Source organism: Podarcis vaucheri (genome assembly GCF_965113315.1).
Source record: "Podarcis vaucheri genome assembly, chromosome: 14".
NCBI classification, from domain to species: Eukaryota; Metazoa; Chordata; class Lepidosauria; order Squamata; family Lacertidae; genus Podarcis; species Podarcis vaucheri.
In genome coordinates, this window is record NC_138752.1 from 6,826,517 (window position 1) to 6,850,554 (window position 24,038).

General features: G+C 41.5%; 1 protein-coding gene across 15 annotated transcripts in view; it reads right to left on the minus strand.

The window, feature by feature from the left end:
• Positions 1-24,038, minus strand: part of TCF12 (transcription factor 12) — a 143,758-nt gene that overhangs the window by 58,704 nt on the left and 61,016 nt on the right. For all 15 annotated transcript variants that reach the window (XM_082198458.1, XM_082198465.1, XM_082198460.1 and 12 more), the window contains exon 7: positions 5,422-5,486. In XM_082198458.1, the coding sequence (XP_082054584.1) occupies positions 5,422-5,486 (65 nt within the window). The remainder of the gene's footprint in view (positions 1-5,421; positions 5,487-24,038) is intronic.

Genomic DNA, 24,038 nt, shown 5'->3' on the forward strand with positions numbered 1-24,038 from the left:
TGTTGAAAGAAATGTTAGTTGTGGTTTTTTGGGGTTGGTTTTTTTATTAAGCCTAAGAATTATTTATTATTTTATTTGTTTGTTTCACAACATTTATGTGTCACTTGACTGCAAGGGTTAGGGACCCCCGACTGTGGGTGCACAACGCGCCACGCAGCACATCAAGACATGACGTGACACATTATTTTCCTGGGGCAGAGGTCAACTGTGCCTTGTGCATGCTCCCCCACCCCAAACAATGGGGCTCAGACCCTGAGAACTACAACCGAACTCCTCTTCCAATTGACTTTTTAAAGCTATTTGAGGAAAATAATTTCAAACTAGTGGGGTGGGGAAAACATCCAAACATAGAAATAAATCCTAGTGTGGGACTCTATAATTTCACTGACGTGATAAATTTAACTCATTAACAATTAGAAGCAATGTTTATGTAGTGATTGAAGCTGACACCTCCAATCAATGTATTAACAGCAACTGCAAAACCTGAAAGTTGCCATAGTTCGCCTGTCCCCTTCTCAGTTTTCTTCTACATGGGGGGGAATGGCTCCTCTGTTAAATTAGCATAGTGCCATGACACCTTCCTAGATTTTGAGGATTCAGGCCAGTTTGTGCTAGTTTTAAAAAGTCATTCCTCTAAAAATATGAGTTATTTATTTTTCTGTATTATTGCTGATACTTGAAAAAGTTTTATCCAGCTTATTTGAAGTACTTCTGTTTGCCAAATCAAAATCAATACAGATGTAATTAATACATCTCATTGATTTTTCTGCCTAGCAGAACCAAGCAACCTTAAGATCTATCCTACCCTGAGGGCATCAGATAGAGATGGAATACTCCAAGGATGATCATAACACTATGAAATAAGCTTTGTATTATCAATACCAGGCTCGCTCTTGATCAAGTGCCTGGGGTCTCTTCAAAAAGATAAGTTTGCTGACATGATACATGTAGCTTAGTTCCTAATGCTCTTAAAACTGAATTGGAGACTTCTCGCAAGCTGGAACCTCGTCTTCTAAACTCACATCCAATTACTAAAGGATAATCAATAGCAAGCAATTCTCCTGGAATACTGACTAGCACTGCTTGGATTACTGTCCTCAGTAATAAGCGCTCACTGCAGTAAGCTAATTCAAATATACCTAGCTAATCCACAAATAACCTCCAACAGACACCCAAAGAAAAAAGTCAGGGACTACACAAATACTGTGCCGACTATTCACCAACCAATGAATGACCAGAAACTTTTTAAAATACCTAGGTGCTGACATCCATTTCCAAATAAACACGTTTAATTGAAACGGCAAGGCAAGTAAAGCTATCAATAAATTAAATATTTAAAATACTCAGGATATGAGTTTGGAAATCCACAGAACCTGCAGCCACAGACCACTCAAGAGTAGTGTTAAGGATTATTCTATGGACTGCAGGACTACTGAATTCATTCTATTAAGCAAATATTTATAATGATCTACTATTTTAATACTATTCCAATAGAATTCTGTTGTATTTTTGTCACATTTTGTCACTGCATGAAGAAATTGCCTTATGAGGTATACACCCCAAAGAGTTGGCTAAGATACACCTGTCATTTGAAGAACACTGTGTCTTCTTTTTCCTCCACTGTATAATACCCACAATATCCACTGAGGTGCAAGGCTATCCATCCAGCACCAAAAGAAACATTGTTCTAGCCATTATTCTGCACATGACTCAAGGGATACAAAATTTGGATATAGTTTTAGGGGTACAGTCACTCCTATTGCTCAAAAAATATATAGTTTGTTCGGTTTTCACCTGTTTTATGCTGTAGGAAATCTAATACGATGAATAAGCTTACATTATTCTTTGCTTTAATGTGTAAAGTGGCTTACAATAATAGAGCATCATACAATACATAAGAGCATATACAGCAAGCCATTCATAAAACAGCTACCACAATGGAGCACAACAAAACAATAAAATAGGAAAATCATAAAGAGGGAGTAGCATTAAAGTAATAAATAATGAAGGGTGATATACATTGCTTTATATAAATATAGTGGGTTGCAGCCAACCAAGTTCTACTCAGAGTAGACCCATTAAAATTAATGGATCTGACTTACTCATGTCTATTAATTTCAGTGGGTCCACTCTGAGTAGGACTAACATTGAATACAACCCAATATATACAAGATATAAATGCTGCATTTTAAACTGTTGAATGTGTTACTTTTCGAAAAATAAAACCATGGGAACATCAAACATGGGGAATAATGACATTTAGAAATTATATTATATTGCAAATTCATTCTGCATGGAAATGTTAGAAATAAGCTCACAATTATCTGTAGGTTGTTAAGAATTCACTCTGGAGAATATCATTAGATAGTGAAAAACAAAGGAACCTTGAATGAGTAATCAATAGCAACTGCCAGAAAATGAGATAGATTAGGATTCTCTCTGGTGGTTTGTCTTAGAAAGTTTTCATTAAATGCATTGTGCTAACAAGTCATTAGATAGGTACATGATCGCATAGCACTTAAAAATAAATGGGATCTGTTGGAAATCAAACAGTAAAGAATGAAAGGTCTAATAAATTCTTGATATGCTGATAATTTCATCGTCCAGAAGAACTGGTTGATGAGATGAAAGGAATGGGGACCTTGGGTGGAGGTGACCACTTCACGATACTGAGGAAAAGGAAATCTTGCTCCAAGTCACAAGTGCCTCAAATATGCACTAAAGGAGGTGCCTCAGAGTTCTGCTCTGGGCCTGGTGTGATTTAACGACTTTATAACATGACTTGGATGGAGTGGAGGAGATGATCATCAAATTTTCAGTGGACATCAAATCTTGGGACATTGTGGAGGCGTTGCAAACACCAGACATGATCTAAGATATTGACAGGATGGAGAACTGGTCAAACTAACAAAAATTATTTAAACAGGGATCAATAAAAAGTTTGGTATTTAAAGTATGAAAAATCAGATGTGCAAATACAGTACGAATGACACCTGACTTGACAGCACACACAGAAAACGGATCTAGGGGTTTTAGCAGACCATAAAGTCAGCAATGGAATGCAGCAGCTAAAAAGGGTAATACAAATCTAGGCTGGATCAACACAAAGACAGTGTCCAGTATAGGATTTCTACCTGTCCATAAAAAATGGAATCGTCCCATTTTTGGAAGTAAATAGCTGTGTCCTGTTTTAATTTAAAATGGGACGCAGTTCTTCCATTTCTGAAATTGTCATCAAACCGTGAGGGTAGAGGGTGGGTCCAGTGGTAGGAGAGCGAGAGTTTGCGCAAAGCAAAACCAAGTTGCGCTGGGAAGGAGCAGAGTACAGTGAGGTTGCCATTGTTCGAACTCACTGCCTCCCTTCTGTGCCTGCTTGAAATGTGATGGCTAAGCCACCAATTGGAAGAGGAGCAAGAGGAAGAATCGCATCCCGGAGGAGGCAGAGTATGATGGTGCTGACTGCCTGTAAGCTCCAGTCCCACGCTGCCAGAAGCGCCTGTGGAGGGCCGAGGAGGCTTGGGGTGCGCAGTGAAGGCAAGATGGGCAGCATACGAAGCACCACCTCACATGAAACAAACATGACGTGAAATGTCCGCTGCTGCAGCTGTTGGGCCACCACTTACTCCTTGGTAGCAGTGGCAGCAGCTGGCATAGGGATGGCACTGGGCTTTGATGTGGCACTCCAGGTCTCAGCCATCCCCAGCATCAACCTGTGCTGGTTCTGGGCTATCTGTTGGGCTGAGGCATGCAATGGAGAGGTGAGGAACAGGTGGCCAGGTGCACGGGGAGGGGAGGGATGGGGAGTGGGAGAAGGCGGCCCTTGCTCACTCGTAAGGTGGAGGGGGAAAGCATGGGTGAACGCGGGTTGGCAAAGATGGGGCTTGCACCCGACAGGAAACCAGAAGCCTGGGCTACCGCAGAAGACTGACAGACACTGACAGGCACCCCAGGATTCAAATTGCTGGTGCTGCTGCACAAGTGAGAATGCTTCCCTACCTGACTCCTGAGTAAGTTTGCTGCTGCCTGAGTGAAATGCCGTTTCTCCAGCCACAGTGCAGATCATCTGGCTGGCACTGAGGGTTTGGGGCTAGAAAAGCCGCCCTGCACGACTCCAAAGTAAAAACTGCTCCTAATTTTTCCAATTCATTTGAATACTGTGCTGTTAGAACAAAGGTTGAGGAAGAGGAAGAGCTGTAGCTGCCTGCTGCCCTTTTAAATGCACTCCCTGTCTCCCCTGTCCGTCACAGGGTGTGTGTGGGCAAACTTTGAGCTCCTCGTTTCAGGGACTGTTCAGTCTTATTTAGATAGATATTCGCTTCCCTTTGCTGTTTGGTGCTAAGCATCATGTATTTGTCTATTGATGTAAGTGGGCTTATGCAGAAAGCATATTGTTGCTACATACAGATCTGAGAAATTTCAGTGGTGCAAATCTGTTTTGGATATTGTAAAAGGATCTTTCAGGCATGCCTTTTTGCACATGCTCACTCCAGATCCTTGGCAATGTACAACAAAAGGTCTCAGGAAGTGCCACTTACTATTGCCTTGCAAACTGAGAGTGCCTGAAATGTGCAACACAGATCATTTGTTGACAGAAGCATTGCAAAGCAAACTTTGGAAGCATTTAACAAAGCTTTTAACCTTATATTCTGAGGCAAACCTAGCAGTCGTGGAATTGGAGAACAAGACAACTTGCAGATTGCCTGAACCATAATATTAAATTGTAGTTATAAACTCTAATAATTATAGTAATAAAATATTTATTTAACAGATTTATAAGCTGCCTTCTAGTGTGACTACCCTCACAAGGTAGCTTTCAGTCAATATTAAAATTCAAAAATACAGATGACTGTACACATATTACAAAAGCTATTGCACAAAAAGATAACAAGATAGAGCGGGAGGACTGTAGCTTCACAGAGGGGGAGGAGTATAGCAGAAGACTGAAAAACCAACAGGAAGTGAGCCAGAGCAAATGGCAGGCAGAGCCACCCCTCATTGGTTGTAAAGGCGGGCAGGTGGGGATTGGCTCAGGGCAGACTGAGGTTGGCAGGGCAGTGCCAGATGTGTCCTAAGAGCCAAGCCTCCATTGCTACTTAGAACTGATACACATCATGGTTACATCACTGATAGTAAGGTTAGAGCAAACCATGGCAAGAAAGATATACAACAAGAGACTTTATAGCATGTCCCCAATCTCCTAACCATGGTTAGAAAATCAGGACCTGCAGGTGAAGCATCGTAGAGGCATGATATTGATATATTGATAAAATGGGAGAATTGCAGAGCAGAAAACTAACTTCAAACATACATATCCAGAACCTATACAATCACAAGCCATCTGCATTACCTCTGCATGCCCAGAAACACTAACAGCATTAGTACTAATAAGCTGCTGAAATGTTTTAAAACTAAAACATTTACCTGACAGCCTGAGAGTCCTGGTTCTCGACCAAACAATGGAAATTGAGTTCTTTCTGATGTCTTTCCTATAAAATTAAAAATAAAAATGAACTACCTACATGCAGAGAACCTCCTAAGTCGAGATTTAACAATATATCAACACAGCATAAAGGGTACATAAAAGAAAACAAGTACAAATGTTTGATACTTTAAAAGGCTGATTTTTATCAGAAGCAAAAACTACCATTATTAATTTCCACACTTTGGCTTAAAATGAGGAACTTGAAAAAAATACATTTGATACAGTTGCTAAACCTGTAATGAAAAATGCTAGCTTTTGATGCCTTCCAAGTATGAAATTATTTTTGCTGTTTGATATTGAAAAAAAAATGTTATTTACAAATTGCTGCTTAAGACTGCAAGGCATGCAGGGGTTGAGACCTAGATAATCTATCCCTCTTGTAACACAGAATTGGAGTTTCTTGGGAGGTTAATAAGACTGACACATATTTCACTATCGCTTACTTGAAAAACGGACACATTACTGTTAAAAAAGCAAAAGAAAGTTACCAATTTTCTGCTCAAGCAATTTGCCCCCAGCAACTGTCAAGAGACCAAGCAAATAAAATACCTAGCTTGCAAAATTGTTTGAAGCAGTGTGAATCATGCTGTTCATGTTAACTGCACTCAGCATTTTCTTTCCTGTAAATAAGAAGCTCTATACCAAATGATAAACAGCTTTGACTAAAGTATGCAATATTCCAGGCAGGGTTTATAAACAAAATATTTGCACAAGACTAAATTACAAGTACTGAAAAATTGCTGCGGCAGAGGACAAGCTGAAATCTACATCTCTACAACTTTGTGGGAGAACACCTTCACAAACATATATTAAATAGTCACGTCCTTTATTTACAGACTGCTGCCGTTGGGCCTTTGCGCTCCCAGGCAGTACAGATTCACTCTGAAATAGGTAACTCCAAGGGCCAGAACAACTAGACCCATAACCTCATTGCAAAACCAGCACTGCAGGGCTAAATTCTAGATCTGAGATGATTCGGCCCAAACATGTGACATCAACAGCTCTTAGGATAGAATATACTTCTATTTTAGTAGAAGGCAAGGTCTGGCTTTGGGGTGGAACTTATTGTCTGCAGTTTTTACTCTTGGAAGAGTGTACTTCTAACTTGATAGTGTGTGAAAACTCTTAGGAGTTGTTAGAAGAATTTCCAGTTAAACAAATTTTGTATGTGTGGTATGGCAGTACCCTCTTTTTTTCAGTGCCCTACATCATCATCATCAACCTTTTTATTCGACCGTCAGTCAGGAAAAAAAATACATTTGTCAATACACAGTTAAAAGCTCCAGGAAAATTTTAGAACTTAGCCAACACTAAAATGGGCTAAACAGATAGCCCCATATCAATACAGTCAATTATAATCTTGCGACGCTTAAAAGCTAAAAAAAGAAATTTGGCCACCAAGGAAGGTATAGCTCTAGTGACGTTATTCAGCAAGTGTAAAACCTGGTTTTCTCCGGATAGGAAGCTAGATTGACATAGGAGTGGGTCTATAAAATTATGTCTAAGCTCAGCATAAGAAGGGCAAGTCAAGAGAATGTGTTCGGTGGATTCAACCACACCCATGGCACAATGACAGGTTCTCTGGGCGTATGGTACTCCCCTTTACCTTCCCCACAATATCGCAGAGTCAAGGACATTTAATCTAGCCGCTGTAAGAAGTCTACGGTATTCCACATAGTGAATTTCTGCAAGGTAGGGGGCTGGTATGGTCCGATAAATCTGGTCCCCTAGGAACATCCCTGGTTTTACCTGGGCTATGTCCTCTTGTCTGGCAATGTCACTCAGTCTCCGGGAGATCACAGCTCTAGCTTGATTGTATGTCATAGACTCAAAGTAAAGGTGAGACAATCCGCAGGATTGAACCTCGTTAGTGACCTCCCTTTCTCACGATGATTGGAAATCGTCCCTCAATATCAAGGGGGCAATACCCACTGGTTTAAAACAAAGCTTGAGCCATAGCCAGAGCTTCAGTGCCCTACAATAATGCAAACATCTGGTTTCTCTTAAACAGATCAATGTAATTTGACATCAGAGCTCTGTAACAGGAATTAAGATGCGGAGCCTTCTAGATTTTGTTGGACTACAACTCCCAATGCTGGCTGGGGTTGATAGGAGTTTGGAGTCCATTCAACAACTGGAGGGTCGTAGATTATCCATCCCTGCTCTATGACAGGCATGTTCTTCAATACATAGAAGCCATTTTAGCAAGTAAACAGTGTATAGAATAACAACAGCAACAGCAACAACAACAACAACCACCACCACCATTATCCTCATCATCAGATCAGGAGGTGTTGTGAATCCACAAGGTGACTGTTAATTACTTTAAGTTGTTACTTTTCCTAAAGTATAGGAAACCATTTGCATTAATTTCCTGCAGCATTTTCTTGCCAGCTATTTTTGAAAAGAGATTTAACAGCATGCCATATGTGAAGCGTGTATGCCCATGTAAAAGGTAGGAGTTAGAAACTGAATTATACAAGTTACTATTTTGTAATTTTTATAGGGTCAAAAGATTTATTTGTTCTCTAATTGCTCCCTTCCCAGAAAGATCTTTAGAGCAGCATATGGCCTTCCTGGTCATGGATATGCAATTCCATGCAGCTGACCGCCAATGTTATATTCCAGGCTCTTGAGATTTGTAAGCAACGTTTGAAGAACTGATAACAAGTACTGGTTGTTTTGATCTAGCTTCTTCTCCAAAGAGCTCAGGGGTGGTTCTCCTGTGAGGCTGAGAAATAGTGACTGAGCCAAGATCACCTAGTGAACTTTGTGGCTAAGTGGGAATTTGAACCCAGGATTTCTTGGTCCTGATCCACTCAACAAGATCAGGTAGGGTTCCTTGGCAACCCAAGGACTCCTGCTCCTGCTGAGCATGCATCACTTCAAGCCCCCACCCCATGCTCACAGGAAGCATCTCAGGAGAAGAGTGTGTCCTGTCCCCACAACAGTGCTGCTTACCGTATTTTTCGCTCTATAACACGCAGATTTTTTCTCCTAAAAAGGAAGGGGAAATGTCTGTGCGTGTTATGCAGCGAATGTGTGGTCCCTGGAGCCGAAAAATGAGGCAAAAATCAAACCGCGCTTCAGGGAGAAGGGAGCTCCGTGAGAGAGGAAGCTGTTGCTTTCCTGCATTCTGCCTCAGGGTCTTACTGCCCACCCGCTTCTGTTTCCTTGCTGTGTTTGCTCAAACAGAACAAAGAGCAGGGAAAGCCCCTCCCCTCCAGGCAAGAAGAGAGGAAAAGCAGAGCGTCCGTCCTTCTATCCTCTCCCTGCTCCGGAGGGAACAATGTTTGTGAAGGGAAGAGAGATTACAGGTTCGGCTTAAAATTCTGATTTGACTTCCTGCTTTTTGTTTTTGGAGACACACAGCATTCAAATATGCTTTCTTCCATTTAAAAGGATGAAATCCTTAAACAGTGTTTTGCCTGTAAATTCATGCGATCTGGAAGATTACAGTGTCTGTACCTCTTAAGGGATGGCAAAGCTTAGGTTTCGCTGCTAAATAGTTCTTAATGCAGTTAAAATGCTTTCTTCTGTCATGCTGGTGGGAGGGAGAGGGAGAGGGAGAGGGAGAGGGAGAGGGAGAGAGAGAGAGAGAGAGCACGCTTGTGTGGGTGGGTGGGGGAAAACTTTTGCCTTCCTTTCCTCACGTTATAGCCCTCTCCTGCATTCTTAGCCTTCTGTGTTTTTCCTTCCCTCCCCACTTAAAATGTGGTTGCAAAGCATGGATCCACATGGATCCTCAGGATCTTTGCATTGGGTCACCCCAAATTCACCATCAGAGCACATAGCATGTCCATGGCTACAGCCTGTCCCCCCCCAAAAAAAAATCACGCACCCACTGTTGCCTGGGGCTGCAATGGTGCAAAAACGTGGTTACAAAGCATGGATCCACAGGGATTCTCAGGATTTTTGCATTGGGTCACCCCAAATTCACCATCAGATCACATGTCTGTGGCCACAGCATGAAGCACAAAAATGATACGTCCACTGTTTCATTCAGAATATTTTTTCCCTTGTTTTCCTCCTCTAAAAACGATGTGCGTGTTATGGTCAGGTGCGTGTTATAGAGCGAAAAATACGGTACATCTCCATTGCATTAATACAAAGAAGGGCAGGAGCCACTGCCAAGAAACCAGGTGGTCTCATGAAGTGGGATCAGCTGGGGATAAAACAAAGAGTACACTGGGAAAACCTTCTGCCCTCAACTTCCACTGAGCAACAGGCAGCCACTGAGTACTGGCAAACAAGTGGTGGGGCAGGGAAGGCTGCTCCAATATATTCCTTCCACTCCAACCCTCTCACTCTTCCAAGAGAGAAATATTAAATACACACCTTTCCCATAACGCCATTACAAAATCAAATATGCAGCTAAAGAGTTCATGAACTATGTCTACTTAATCATTTAAACTGGTTTGCCAGTACCCTCCTGCATATATCAGTGGTGGCGGCAGCAACAGTGGCACCATATCCACTGGGGAAAAAAGGAAAAAATGGCACCTGCACAGAATCCAGCAGGGTCAGCACTGTCAGTGCTGGGAGAAAACCCTGATTCTCTACACTTCAGGAGGCATTGGATGGCAGTAGTGATCTCTCTTTCTCTCTCATCTGCTCTGATCTTAACACAATGCTTGGTGATTTCTGCCTGCACATGGAAAACATCCAAGCTGGTTGGAGCACTGATGCGGAAGTAGACAGCCGAACACTTTGATCTGTCTTGAATACAGTGGTACCTCGGACTACATACGCTTCAGGTTACAGACTCCACTAACCCAGAAATATTACCTCAGGTTAAGAACCTTGCTTTGGGACGAGAACAGAAATTGTGCTCCGGCGGTGCAGCGGCAGCAGGAGGCCCCATTAGCTAGCGTGGTGCTTCAGGTTAAGAACAGTTTCAGGTCCAGAACGAATTAAGTTCTTAACCCGAGGTACCACTTGCAATCACTGCCATCCCTTGGGAAACCTGCCTGCTCCTTCTGTGAAGAAGAGGAGAACTGACTGCTGCCAGTGGCTTCCCCATTGACAAAGGCAAGGAAAGTCAGCTTTGTTGGAACTGTATCAGCAGGAAGGATCGTGGAGAATGGAACTTCAGCAAACCCCTCTCTCCATTCTGAAGAGGGAGTTATCTGTGTTTGTATGTGTATGGGATGACCACATCCCATTTTTTGTCACCTCTACTGCTGTCATACAACCCTAAAGGGTTGGACAAAAATAAATGCAACCCTCAAAAAAGCAAAAAAAAAGGGTGGGGGATCCCCATTCCTACTATGATGAATACACACTACATTGATACTAAAACCTCTGATTTAGCATTTCACCATTATAACACAACATATGGCATAAGTATATAAGGAAACACCCTGCTTAGATTTTCACCATCCCAAACAGTTTAGTGTCACCTTAAAATCTGACTCTCTCACTGCTCAATCCCAGATCATTTATGAATGCATCCACCCTACCACATTTTGAATGAAATTGTGTGGACTGCAGGGTGATGTGTAAATGTTTGCTCAAAGTTGCTGTAAGAGGTAGAGAATAAAAGAGTAACATCAGGAGGCAAAACACTGTGTTTTTGTTTTGAATGTGCACTCCTGTCGTTTTAAAGCTGCACATCTCAGTACCACAAAGAGTTGGGCAGGTTATCACAGTGCCAAAATTAAGAATATCCCTGCATGTAAGAGAGTAAGCTTTTTTCAGCAGAGTGATGCCAGTATAAATCAGAGAGCCATAGGCACTGTCTGTTAAACTACTCTGATGCTGACTCTCCAGTCTTAAATTTAATGGAAATTCAAGTCTTGGAAATTCAGCACACTACATCTTTGGATTTTTTTGGGCCCTTCCTTAAAAATAGAGGGAATTAAAATGCTTCACAACTCTTCAAGAATTCAACTGTTGATTGCAAAGCAAATACAGAATATAACATTAAACATCCAAACGACTTGGAGTCTTACAGCTTCCAGAACAAAGCAAAGCAATGTTTGAGCACTTTACATGCAATATATGATGATTTCATTTACTGAAACAATATGAAAAAATAATACTACAGTATGTCGATTTTATAATACCGTATATGTGAGCATCCATAGATATCTGGTTGGCCACAATGGATGGCATTTGGTTTGATCTAGCAGTGCTTTTATTTTGTTCATTGTCTTCTCCTAAACATATTCCACTTCACATACACACCAGTAAGCATCTAGGAGCAGAGGAAAACCACATACTTTCCCCCAAAATGCATGAGATCCTAAAGTATAATGGATTGCTTGAGCTAAGGGGGAGGGGATGGAGGATTACACACTGGACAGGTACCATGTGCAACATGAATGTTTGAAATAGTTTTCATTTTCCAATACCTGCTTGTTTAAAATTTGAACAGCCTATTTTTTTCTAGCCAGTGTGCAGAAAATGCTAATCAAACAAAACTCGCTAGCAGTAAAGGATCGGACTATAAAAAGGCATGTAGGATTGCATGTTCCCTTGCTTTTATTTCTGCTTAATGTTGCACCTTAACATAACTGCTTCTTCCCAACAGGATGAATATTTCAAAAGATTTGTTGTGCTGTTTACATTTTGAGGCATTTGTTAACCGGTACTCTTCCCCTGGGCCAAAGATGAGCAAATACCCTCTCTTCTCATTGGGCCTATTATCATTTTAATTACGTTCTCTTCCCAGGTGGTCATGTTCCTGGATTGCTGCAGTTTATAAGCAGTTACTAAATACATGCAGAATGTTAACTAAGGTATAATTATTTTTCACAGCTTAATAAAAATAATTATGATTGTAAGCATATTGTTACTTGAATACCCTCCTTTTGCTGACCTTTTAGTTGTGTGTTGGTTACTTTTATATGTGATGATTTTACAAAAGAGATAACTAGTGTTCTACTTTGCTTGATAGTTCAGAGGTCCACAATTCCATTTCCTCTAAATGTCTAGAAGAGCCAAGCAAATAATTTGCCATGAATAATTTACATAGTGAATTTAGTTTTATTTTTCTTGTGGAGCATCTGTGAGCTGACTGCATTTCTTCCCAATCTGTTTTTTAGTTATTAGGCCATATATAGGTGCCCTTCTAACCAAAATGAACTGGCTTAGCTGCTCCTGCCTGTCAATGTTTGTAGCCAATAAATGAAATCACAGCTGTAGTTGACAAGCGAATTATCTGGACAATAGAAACCACTGGCGTCCTAAAGAGTTACTGTTTCCTACTTCACTTTAGTTTACTTTAACTGTTTTTGTCTTATTTTCAAGTCATTGAATCCACCTGTTTATTGCCCTGTTTGTTTTGTTGCCTGCCATCCACATGGAATAGGCAGCAGGCAGCTACTTGAGATAATTCATGGGTAGGCAAACTAAGGCCTGGGAGCCGGAGCCGGCCCAATTGCCTTCTATATCCGGCCCGCGGACGGTCCGGGAATCAGTGTGTTTTTACATGAGTAGAATGCGTCCTTTAATTTAAAATGCATCTCTGGGTTATTTGTGGGGCCTGCCTGGTGTTTTTACATGAGTAGAATGTGTGCTTTTATTAAAAATGCATCTCTGGGTTATTTGTGGGGCACTGAAATTCGTTCATATTTTTTAAAAAAATATAGTCCGGCCCCCCACAAGGTCTGAGGGACAGTGGACCGGCCCCCTGCCGAAAAAGTTGCTGACCCCTGAGATAATTTTTTGAAAATAGGGGTGGAGGGGAGACGCAATTCTTGTTATGTTTGTTTTGCTGCCTGCCTGTACATGGAGCATGCAGCTGTTTGGGAAAAACCACAGTTGAATATGAGGGTGAGATGTTGGGTGGGATGTCGCATATGGGAACATTTTCTCATTTCTCATTTCTGCTGCATACCCTGCGGCAGGGATTGTTTCAGAGTTGTGGGTGCAGTCTAGTGCAGAGGCATGCTGATGACAATAATAACGATCATCTTTTTTCCTGCTTGTTGTTGAGGTGTTTGGGGGCAGAGGGAGCATTTCAGGGGCATCACCACCACCTTTTCCTCCTGCCTGGCCCACAGCAGGGCGTGTCCCAAGTATTTGGGGGTGGGGAAAGAGCTCAGTGCAAAGGTAGAAACATTATCATCATTATCTCCTCTGCATCCTTAATTCTGAAAAGCTTGTAGAGGACACTCAGCTTCAAACATCATACTAGTCTGGGCCAATATTGTTCAAGTACTTCTTCATGTAGTGCATGGTTAAACTATGGAACTCACGTCCACAGGAGGCAGAGACAACTAATAGCTTAGATGACTTTAAAAGAGAATTGGACTAATTCAGCACCCCTAGCTGTGGTCCACAACCTGATTCAAGTTACAGATAGGTAGCCGTGTTGGTCTGCCATAGTCAAAATAAAAACAAAACAAAACAAAAAAAAACTCATTACCAAACTCAAAACCATGGAGAGACCTGGTATGAACAAAGACATTGGATTCTTATCTCATTATACATGACTAAGCCATTTTTTACCTTCTCACCCCTTGCCTTTTCCTGTAAGACCTATTGCAGTCGTTAAGAGTCGTCAACAGGCTCATCTCAGCTATCTGCCAATCTCCCATTCCCACCACCCTTCTGAGTAATACCCCTCCCCACCTTCTCACTATATAGAAGGATCTGGCAACTTCTGTTTCAGTGTATCTGAAGAAGTGTGCATGCACACGAAAGCTCATACCAAGAACTAACTTAGTTGGTCTTTAAGGTGCTACTGGAAGGAATTTTTTTATTTTAACCTGATTCAAGTAATTTTAAAAACCATAAGCAGCACCTAGCAGGGCCGTCTTAAGCATATACGGCGCCGTGGTGCAAAGTTCCCTCCGACGCTCCCCCCCTTTCCCAAAGTTGTCCCTTTTTTTAAGGGAGGACGGCACTGCCGGCAGGGCTGGAGGAGGTGGGCAGCGGCTAGAGGACGGCTCCTCCCGCGGGGGAAGAGGCAGAGGCTGGACGCGGCGGTTGCCACGGCAGATGGAGGCTCCAGGTGTGGTGCTGCTTTGGCGTGGGCAGCATGGCGGAGGCAGGCGAGGGTGGCGAGCTGATGCTGGGAGGTGCCACATCCAGACTGCCTCTTCCCTGGCGCCCTCCAGAACTTGGTGCCCTGTGCCACTAGCCTCTATGGGTAAGACACCCCTGGCATCTAGCCTTGTTTGGTGAAGCAGGCACTAACTAACCCTTTGCTACTGGATTTTACATGCAGCATTAACTCGTCTGTTTGCAATGATAAATGAATACACATGACTGTTGAACTTGGAATAACTAGTAACAGTATTCTTAAATGCCAATGTTTTTGGGAGTGATTGATGAAAGGCTAAAACTAGTCTAACTTCCATACATACAGCAAAATCTCCCAGGAATACTATCTCCATTCCTTCAGCAAGATTTCTGTGGAAACCTTCATGGAAAAAATGGTGGGTGCTCAACAATAGTGCTTGCACACAATGTTTCAAAATCTCCAGGAACCTGCTTATCTTGAACACGAGTTTGGATTAAAATAAGACTAATTCAGATATACGGCTTTACTGATGCATGTCACATACTAAAATATAAGGATTTCACTACTTCTTAGGTTGAATGAAATGGATAGCTTTAAAATTTATAGAAACTGAAGCTTAGAAGGGTATATAAGGGATATACAGAAGCTTTACCTTATTTACTGGGCAGTTCAGACAAAAAACCAATCATAGTCTATAGCAGAGCTTTCCAAACTTGTGTGTCACAACACGTTAGTGTTTTGGCTGCAGTGTGTAGGTGTGTCGTCCAAACGCTCCCCGCACTTTTATAAGGGGTTAGTTTGTTAGTAAAACTGAATTACTTTGTCGCAAATGATGCATGTGTGTTAGCAACATGAAAAGTTTGGAAAGCTCTTTTCTATAGTGACAAGTTGTGTGTATGCACTGCCCTCTGCCTTCAAGTGCTCTGACTTCTTACATCTGAACTGGTCAAATTATGGTTTGTGAGTACCATTGTTTGCCAGCAAACCAGACTGTAAGCTATAATTAGGAGGCAAACTATGGCTTGCATGACACAGTCTGTCCAGTTCAACTGCATCAACAAACTAAGGCTTGTCACTAAATCAAAAATAAGGAAAGAAATTTGAGCATGTGAAGCAAGGTGGAAAACACATAGGTAAAGGGTTGGCATTATATTTGATCTAACCCACTATTAGATAGGTATATTTCTTCCTCTCAGTGAGTGCAATGTTTACTATTGGTGCTACCTTAAAACAGGAGGGTGTGCTCCAATTACATGGCAAAAATTAGAAGTGCAACTCTTGTCAAGCAAATTCATCTGCATGTTAACTGAATTCTGTACTTGTGGCCCCCAACCAGAATGAGTAATAGTTAAGCTGCAGGCAAAATTGTCTCCATATACTACAATGTATTATCCCTGTCAAGTTAATGTCCTGTGTTGAACCATATGGCATGGGTACATATTCAACAAAGAAAATTCCTTAAACTTGTTATAATCAGCATTTGCAGTCATCAAAAAAAACCTGACACAAACAATAGCTATGGCAAAAGCCATGAACACAGCACAAAAATGAAGAACTGAAGAAGTGAAACTGCTGTGAAATGACTATATATTTTATAATTTTCCTAAGCAACTGATTTTCAATTACACTAAACTCAAGCCTCCCGACACAAAATCATTTTGTGGAACAAATCTGTATTTGCATAATATACTGCATGCAAATAATACTCCTAAATCAATATAATGTGGTATGTGTAACAATGCTGTTAAAAATGAGCACTTTCTAATTCTCATGGTTCCTTCTTCCCCATAGTTGTTGCATAATTACAGAAGTCTAACAGTGCTTCATTAGAAATAAGGCCATTTAAATCAAATATCTTCATATGCATTGAGGGTAGGTCATAGATGAATTAAAAACTCCCCAAAGTCTCTGGTACCTGGCACAACCCATCACATCAAGTCAGAAATGAGGCTCAAAGAAGAGCAGAACTTCGTTCCAGCCCCCAGAGTAGTAACAATAAAATGCTGAGAAAACACACCATCAAATCCTGAACACAGCATCAATTTCGGTTAATTACAGTCTTGTAAGCAATGTGATTATTCAAACAGCTCGTGCAAATGTTAATGAGTTCTTATTTGCATATTTATTTTTTCCTTTGTTGAAATGTCATTATTACATTCTACAGTGATGAATACTGCTGATGAAGTGGTCTGATATGTAATTAGTCATTAGATGGAATGAATAGATCAATTATGAAAAAACTGAGATTAAGAAATAGCAAACAAGACTGCCCAATATTATAAATGAATCTTTGAGAGAGAAAACTAAGACAACCACATAATATTTTTTGCTATTTAGATTTCAAAATTGTTAACGATAAATAAAACAACCAATTAAAAAAAGTGAGGTTTTAAGGATAATAAATTAATCAGACAGTAGAGGTGTTCTGTGGAAATGGGGGTTAGACCTCCGATGCGGGTCCCTCAAATTATTTTTGATATCAACTATTATTTACAAATGATTGCTCAGCCTTCTAAAGTGTGTGTGAGCATACTGTCGTTGGTTTCTTTAAAACCAAAAACCAAAAATGCATACCACAGAAATGGGAGAAAGTGTGGCCTGAAATCCTAGTCTATTTTAAAAAGGAACATCTTCCTTAGCCTTTTGCGACTACTTGCTATAGTTATTAAGGCAGCGCTTGCTATTTGCTGGGGGTGGGGGAGAACACATTACTGCAGACCAGATGGGAACATTCCACATGACCAAACCAATCAATCACCTTGGTGGGGCGCAGGTGCAACACAGCCGTGTAGCAACACACCATTTCACAGTCTATCGGGCACAAACACATGGTCACCAATCAATGGCACCCTAAGGACCTCAGAGGGGGGAGGCTCTCTCGAGTCTTACTGGTCCATGCCTGATGACTTCATAATCACACATCATTTCATTCACTGAAGGATGCAAACTAGCATTCTAATAACCTTCTATTGAAAGCATTTTAGGTTGTGCATATTAATAAGAGTGCAGTTTGAAGTACAGTCACGGAGCTGAAACTGTAAGGAGTGGAGACGAAAGCGACTTGAAGCTGAAAACTTCTGCCTTGGAGGATATTTTGCTCAGTCCAAGATCAGTGACAATATCATTCATTTTGGAGCAAAATCCACATACGATTCCATTTTCACACAAAGAAGCCATTAAAAAATACTAGGCTAGTGGAGCTAAAGGGGCAAATTTTAATGTGTGAATACACAAACACCTTAGACTACTGCAAAATATTTATTTTGACAACTTTTCTAGTGTAGTACCTATGCATTTTTTAATTATTATAAACGAAGATAATTGATTAAAGCTTTTCTCACTCGTCAGTGTAGCCCCATACTGCCACTGTGTGGCATCTTGCATTCAGACCAATCATTCCTGGGGCAAAAGAGCAGAGCAGGACAGGGAATAAAAAAGTAAAATCTGGCAGCCAGCCTACGGAGTGCGAGTACTTATACAGACCTGCTGGATGATTGCTCTTTTATCTCTTTATATCCCCAGAAGGTTTACATTGTTTTCCTTTTTTGACCAACACATATATGGCATCAAGAGGCAGAATAATGGGAACATATTTCATATTTCATCCAGATAGAATGGCAAGTGTCCACCTTTGTTTTACAATTATATATTAAGTTTCTCCCCAGATGCTAGTCCACTGTTTGATTGCTGGATTGATCTTTCCAACTTTGTACTAGAAGCCTCTCACTAACCACCAAAACTTCCCCTAACAAATTATTATCTCCTAAATTTTATGTCCATGAAATCCTAGGACCATACTTGGCTATACCAAGTATCGTGAGGTTACTAAGATTATAAACTCCGAATACTTCCACCCGTTACTTGTATTAATCCAGTCTTATTTCCAATGGACAGAAAAATATGTCAAAGAAGTTTTATGTCAGCGTCATGTTCTGCATCTCCACACTGCATTCATGCCTGCTGCTTCTATAGAAGGTAACAAATAATTTACTGTAACTTATTTCAATTATTGCTGTGACATCTCAAAGATCTCCAGTACTCTTAACTTGCCACAACACCAATGGGTCTTTAGTATAACATAGTTTTAGTCTTTATGTTTTTTAAAAAGTAAATTTTCATTGAATTTTAACAATAAACAGAAACTGTAAACAGTGTACTTCTCCCGTTTTTGCCTACAGAACTAAAATGTAAGAAGTGACATAGTCTGTACCAGGTCAGCACAGTATTTGTTTCTACGAGCAAATCCATACAAAAAGACATCTGAGAGGCTGGGGGCTGCAGCACATTGCCACTGCAAAATATCTACAATATCTAAAGAGAGAGAAAACACATGTAGCTTCTACATGTCTGGAGAGACTTGCCTTAACAAAAACATTTTAAGCAGGTCCCGAAAAAGAGTACAGCAAACCTGCCTGGTGTCAATGGGCAGGGAGTTCCAAAGATCTCTTAGAAGTGCGGAATGGCTAGAGGACAATGATTTCTGCATGGTTACATATTCCTTCCCTAATAATCCCTAATAAGTAAAGGTAAAGGTACCCCTGACGGTTAGGTCAGTCATGGACGACTCTGGGGTTGCGGCGCTCATCTCGCTTTATTGGCCAAGGGAGCCGGGATTTGTCCACAGACATGTGGCCAGCATGACTAAGCTGCTTCTGGTGAACCAGAGCAACACACGGAAACACCGTTTACCTTCCCGCCAGAGCGGTACCTATTTATCTACTTTCAATGACATGCTTTCGAACTGCTAGGTGGGCAAGAGCTGGGACCGAACAACGGGAGCTCACCCCATCGCGGGGATTCAAACCGCCAACCTTCTGATCAGCAAGCCCTAGGATTTGCCTTTCTGAAAGATACATGGAAAATGACTCCAAGATCTTCCTTGAATGAATGCAACTAATATAGAACTCCACTGGGGTATTCTGTTTAGTGTGCACTGATTTGCAGTTTTCATTTGTCATTTCGCTGGGTGTTGTCCCAGCTTTATAAGATCCTTCTGAAATGTCTTGGCAGAGGCAGAGGTAGGCAAACGAAGGCCTGGGGGCCAGATCCAGCCCAATTGCCTTCTAAATCTGGCCCATGGACAGTCCGGGAATCAGTGTGTTTTTACATGAGTAGAATGTGTCCTTTTATTTAAAATGCATCTCTGGGTTATTTGTGGGGCCTGCCTGGTTTTTCTACATGAGTAGACTGTGTGCTTTTATTTAAAATGCATCTCTAGGTTATTTGTGGGTCATAGGAATTTGTTCATTCCCCCCTCCATAAAATATAGTCTGGCCACCCACAAGGTCTGAGGAACAACGGACCGGCCCCCTGCTGAAAAGGTTTGCTGACCCCTGGTCAAGGAGATGAGTAACTATATAACCTTTAAAAGACATCTGAAGGTAGCCCTGTATAGGTTTTAGGTTTTTTAGGTTTTATGATTTATTATGTTTGGGCAACCCAGTCAAATGGGCGGAGTACAAATAAGTTATTATTAAAATTATTTTTTATGTGTTAATACTCAGTATTACACTAAAATATATGTCACCTTCAAACAAGCATTAACAATATTTAAAACCCTTCACACTACATACAGGGCACATACCTCAAGCAGTCATCCCTTGGTTCCTCCCTCCCTATAGCAGTGAAAGCAAAAAAATGAAGCCAGCTGGTTGAGCGTTACATGTGAACCAGCGCTCATGTGGTTTGCTTCTCCATATTAAACAAGGAAAACGTTTTTGCAAGTCTTGTAGTAGGTTGGCCTAATTTTAAGAAATTGAAATAGTATGCAGCATTCTGAACATTTTTACTGTTGATATTCAAATAAAGAAAAATAATGTTAGTTCTATGTTTTAAAAATTAAATAGGACACTTTTCAAAACCATAGTGGTATTTTTCTCTCTAAGCATATGTAACCGGCAGATCAAAATCTTCACTTGTCTTTTCAGATTATCTGTATGCTCCCTTGAGTGAAAAAACCCCTGTATCCTTACACCTGCTCACTCCACAATTTCTTTGCACTTGACTTCAAAGGCAGTGTCTCTACAGTGCTGAGAGCAGCAAGATGGTCACGGAGGATGACCCCCTTAGAGGATTTGTACAAAGACAGAAATATCAACGTGGCAACTTCTTGTGACCTGTGAATTATAATGTCCTACACCTGATGGCGGTTGCTGTTCCTCAGACTGCCACAGCTGCTAACAGGGAAGGGGGAGAGAACCTTGGGGGGGGGCACAAATGGACACCTGCTGCAATATACAGATACATTTGTATAAAGCCTTCAGGTATTACTGCGCTTAAAGCCATCTGACTGAAATATTACCATAAACACGTGTGTGTGTGTGTGTGTGTGTGTGTAAAACAAGCTGAACGTACTCTTAGATGTATAAAAACCCAAGGGTAAAAAGGCTCTGTATACACTACCAGCACTGAATTATCATGTAATTTAATTTTCCTGAAACCCATTAAGTTTCCATAAAAGGAAAATGAAAAATAGATGACAGCATGTCTTCATTGTGAGCAAAATTCAATTCATGTAACACTTGGGGAGAAATAAATTATATGAGCATATTAGGCCATACCACGTCATCCCTTTCATCAGAGGCAAGTAACTTGACTTTTTAAAGTCAGATCAAATGTATAAATTCAGAGTTTGAGCATGCAAGATGTCAATAAGGAGCCTTAATGGATTAAACCTACCCTAAATGATAAAGGAGGGACGCGGGTGGCGCTGTGGGTAAAACCTCAGCGCCTAGGACTTGCCGATCGCATGGTCGGCCGTTCAAATCCCTGTGACGGGGTGAGCTCCCGTCGTTCGGTCCCAGCTCCTGCCCACCTAGCAGTTCGAAAGCACTCTTAAGTGCAAGTAGATAAATAGGTACCGCTTTCTAGTGGGAAGGTAAACGGCGTTTCCGTGTGCTGCGCTGGTGCCGGCTCACCAGAGCAGCTTCGTCACGCTGGCCACGTGACGCGGAAGTGTCTCCGGACAGCGCTGGCCCCCAGCCTCTTAAGTGAGATGGGAGCGCAACCCCAGAGTCGGACACGACTGGCCCATACGGGCAGGGGTAACTTTACCTTTACCTTTAAGTGATAAAGGAGAGGGATTATACACAAACCAATATGAAAAGTTACATTATCATCATCATCATCATGCTCCTCCTCTTGCCCTTCACCCTAAAGCTCCAGGGTGCGTTACAACAATTCAAGCAGAATGCAAAAACAGTTTAAAAAAACTTAAAATTGCAGAAATAAGGTGGCTGTGATGCATCTCAAGTGTCAAACATCAGGGGAAAGTGGTGTGTCTTCAGCCTTTGCTGAAAACTGCCTAGTGAAAAAGCCAGAGGCACCTCTGTGGGGAGGGAGTTTCATAATAGGGCCCCCTCTGAAGATTTCGACACCCAAGAGCGTCCAGTAGGGAAGGAGGCAATCTTTCATATCTGGGGGCTCTGTCATTTAGGGCTTAAAACACTTACGTTAGCACCCTGAATTGGGCCCAGAAACAAACTGGCAACCAGTGCAGCTATTTTAAATAGAAACCCAGTCAGTAATCTGGTCGCTGCATTTTGAACCTATTGAAGTTTCAAAGTCATCTTCAAGGGTCGCTCCACATAAAACATATTGCAAAAATCCAAACTGGAAGTTAGCAGTGCATGGCGGTATAATAGACAAGTCATTTCTGTCCAAAAGGCGAACCATAGCTAGGAATCACAGTTATAGAGTATTCAGACCCAGAGTGTGACAAGAGCAAACAAACAAATATTTTTTAAAAGTTGTACCAGGGCTTTCATTTCTAAATGTCTCAAGGTACTCGACAATAGTATATCATTTCCAGCTCAAATTCAACCCCTCCCCTTATTCTACACAGCAATGGAAAACAGGATTAAGCTAAAAGTCAGCTTCTACTGGTAAATCAAATCACAGATAGAGAAAATTATAACTGCAGGCCAGAGTAATTAATGCAGTTCTTAGAAGAAGGTAATTTGGTTCACCAGGGATTCACACACACACACACACACACACACACACCCCACTCAACATTTCTTCCAAATTGCATCATCACGACATCCACCAACAACTGTTGTCTACTACAAAAGCACAATATTCTTTTCCCTTCTTTCACGTCAAACAGCCTTAAATCAAGGTACTCATTTCTAACCATTTACATTATGTGATACCCAATTACGTAGCTTTTAGCAATTTGACACCATCAGATGTAACCTTTGATGGAAAATAGATGCACTGCAACCAACCAGAAGAAAGCACACATGTATGCATGCTCCCATCAATAGTGTGAGCCACACACTTGTTCAATCAAAAAGTACTGTATAAGGATTCCTTAAAAGCAAGCTGTAGTATGACCTAATTCCAGAATCAGATTAAATATCAGAAGCTTCCTCTAGTGTTAAATCTGTCCTGACAAAAGCAGGGTTAATACAGAGCAACCTTGTATTAATGTAGAGTAACATGATTATTTATCTGAATGGGCAAAGGACTCGAAGACATTCAGGTCATTGCATTTTGGATAAAAAGCTGGTAGGCTTCGTTCTGACTAAAAGAGTTGGATTTTGTGTGGATCTGTTTCTATTCAGATTCTATGAAACAGGGCAGATCTTGGAGCACTCCTGCACCACAGTATCAGTAACTACCCATTTCTGCACCGGATTATTAGCTAGCACTCACCCTTTCATGCATATCTCCCTCATATGTTCCCTATCTCACCACCGGGGATCCAGGCTGGGTCTTCCAAACCACCAGGAAGCTGATTCTCTTCATGGTTTGCTTGGCCTAATGTTTAATTGTCCTATTCTGCCTACTTGTAAATAGACTAGGAATATCATGTTGAAGTGCATAAATCAAGATAGGTGAGTTTTAGAGCCACATGGTTAGTGGTACAAGCCAACTTCAAAACATCGTTGCAGACCCATATGCAGTGTAGCTGTGAGGGGTGCAAGCAAGCAGCCAATAACAACATGCACCATTTTAGGTTGGATAAAAATAAGACACAATTTACAGTGCAACAGGGTTGGCGTAGGCATTAAGCCTGTATCTACCTGATCAACCAGCCTGCTGGTTGATGAGCTGACTTTCAACAGCTAGGGTCGGACACTGCTGAGGTTCCCCACAGCATGAACTGATTATAGCAAACTTCCCCTGTCATGAGCTGGTCTTCTGGATAAAAACCCTCCAAGCCCCTCCCATGACACTTCCCTTCAAAGGATCCAACCCAATGTCTCTTCTGTCGAAGCAAAGCTGTGACAATCTGAAAACTGATTCAAAATTTAACAACGTTAACATTCAACGTTAACATTACAGGGTGGGAAGCTCAACCTTAATACCAAAGTGGAATCAGCTGAGTGGGTCTGCCTCTTTTATGCTCCTGGGGAAGGACAGACCTCTGAAGTCTTTTCTCTCTCTGGTCTAGAAGCTATGCGCCCTGGAAGGTGAACAACAAGGGGATTGAATCAAAGCTCCCAGTTCCTACCCTCTAACTGGCTGCAAGTTGTGCATATCAGCTTGCATTGGGCAGAAGGTTCCCAAGGCTGCATGCTTCTTCCACAAGCTGCACCAGGCCACAATGCCTGCTCCCAGTAAGCTGTGTGCAGG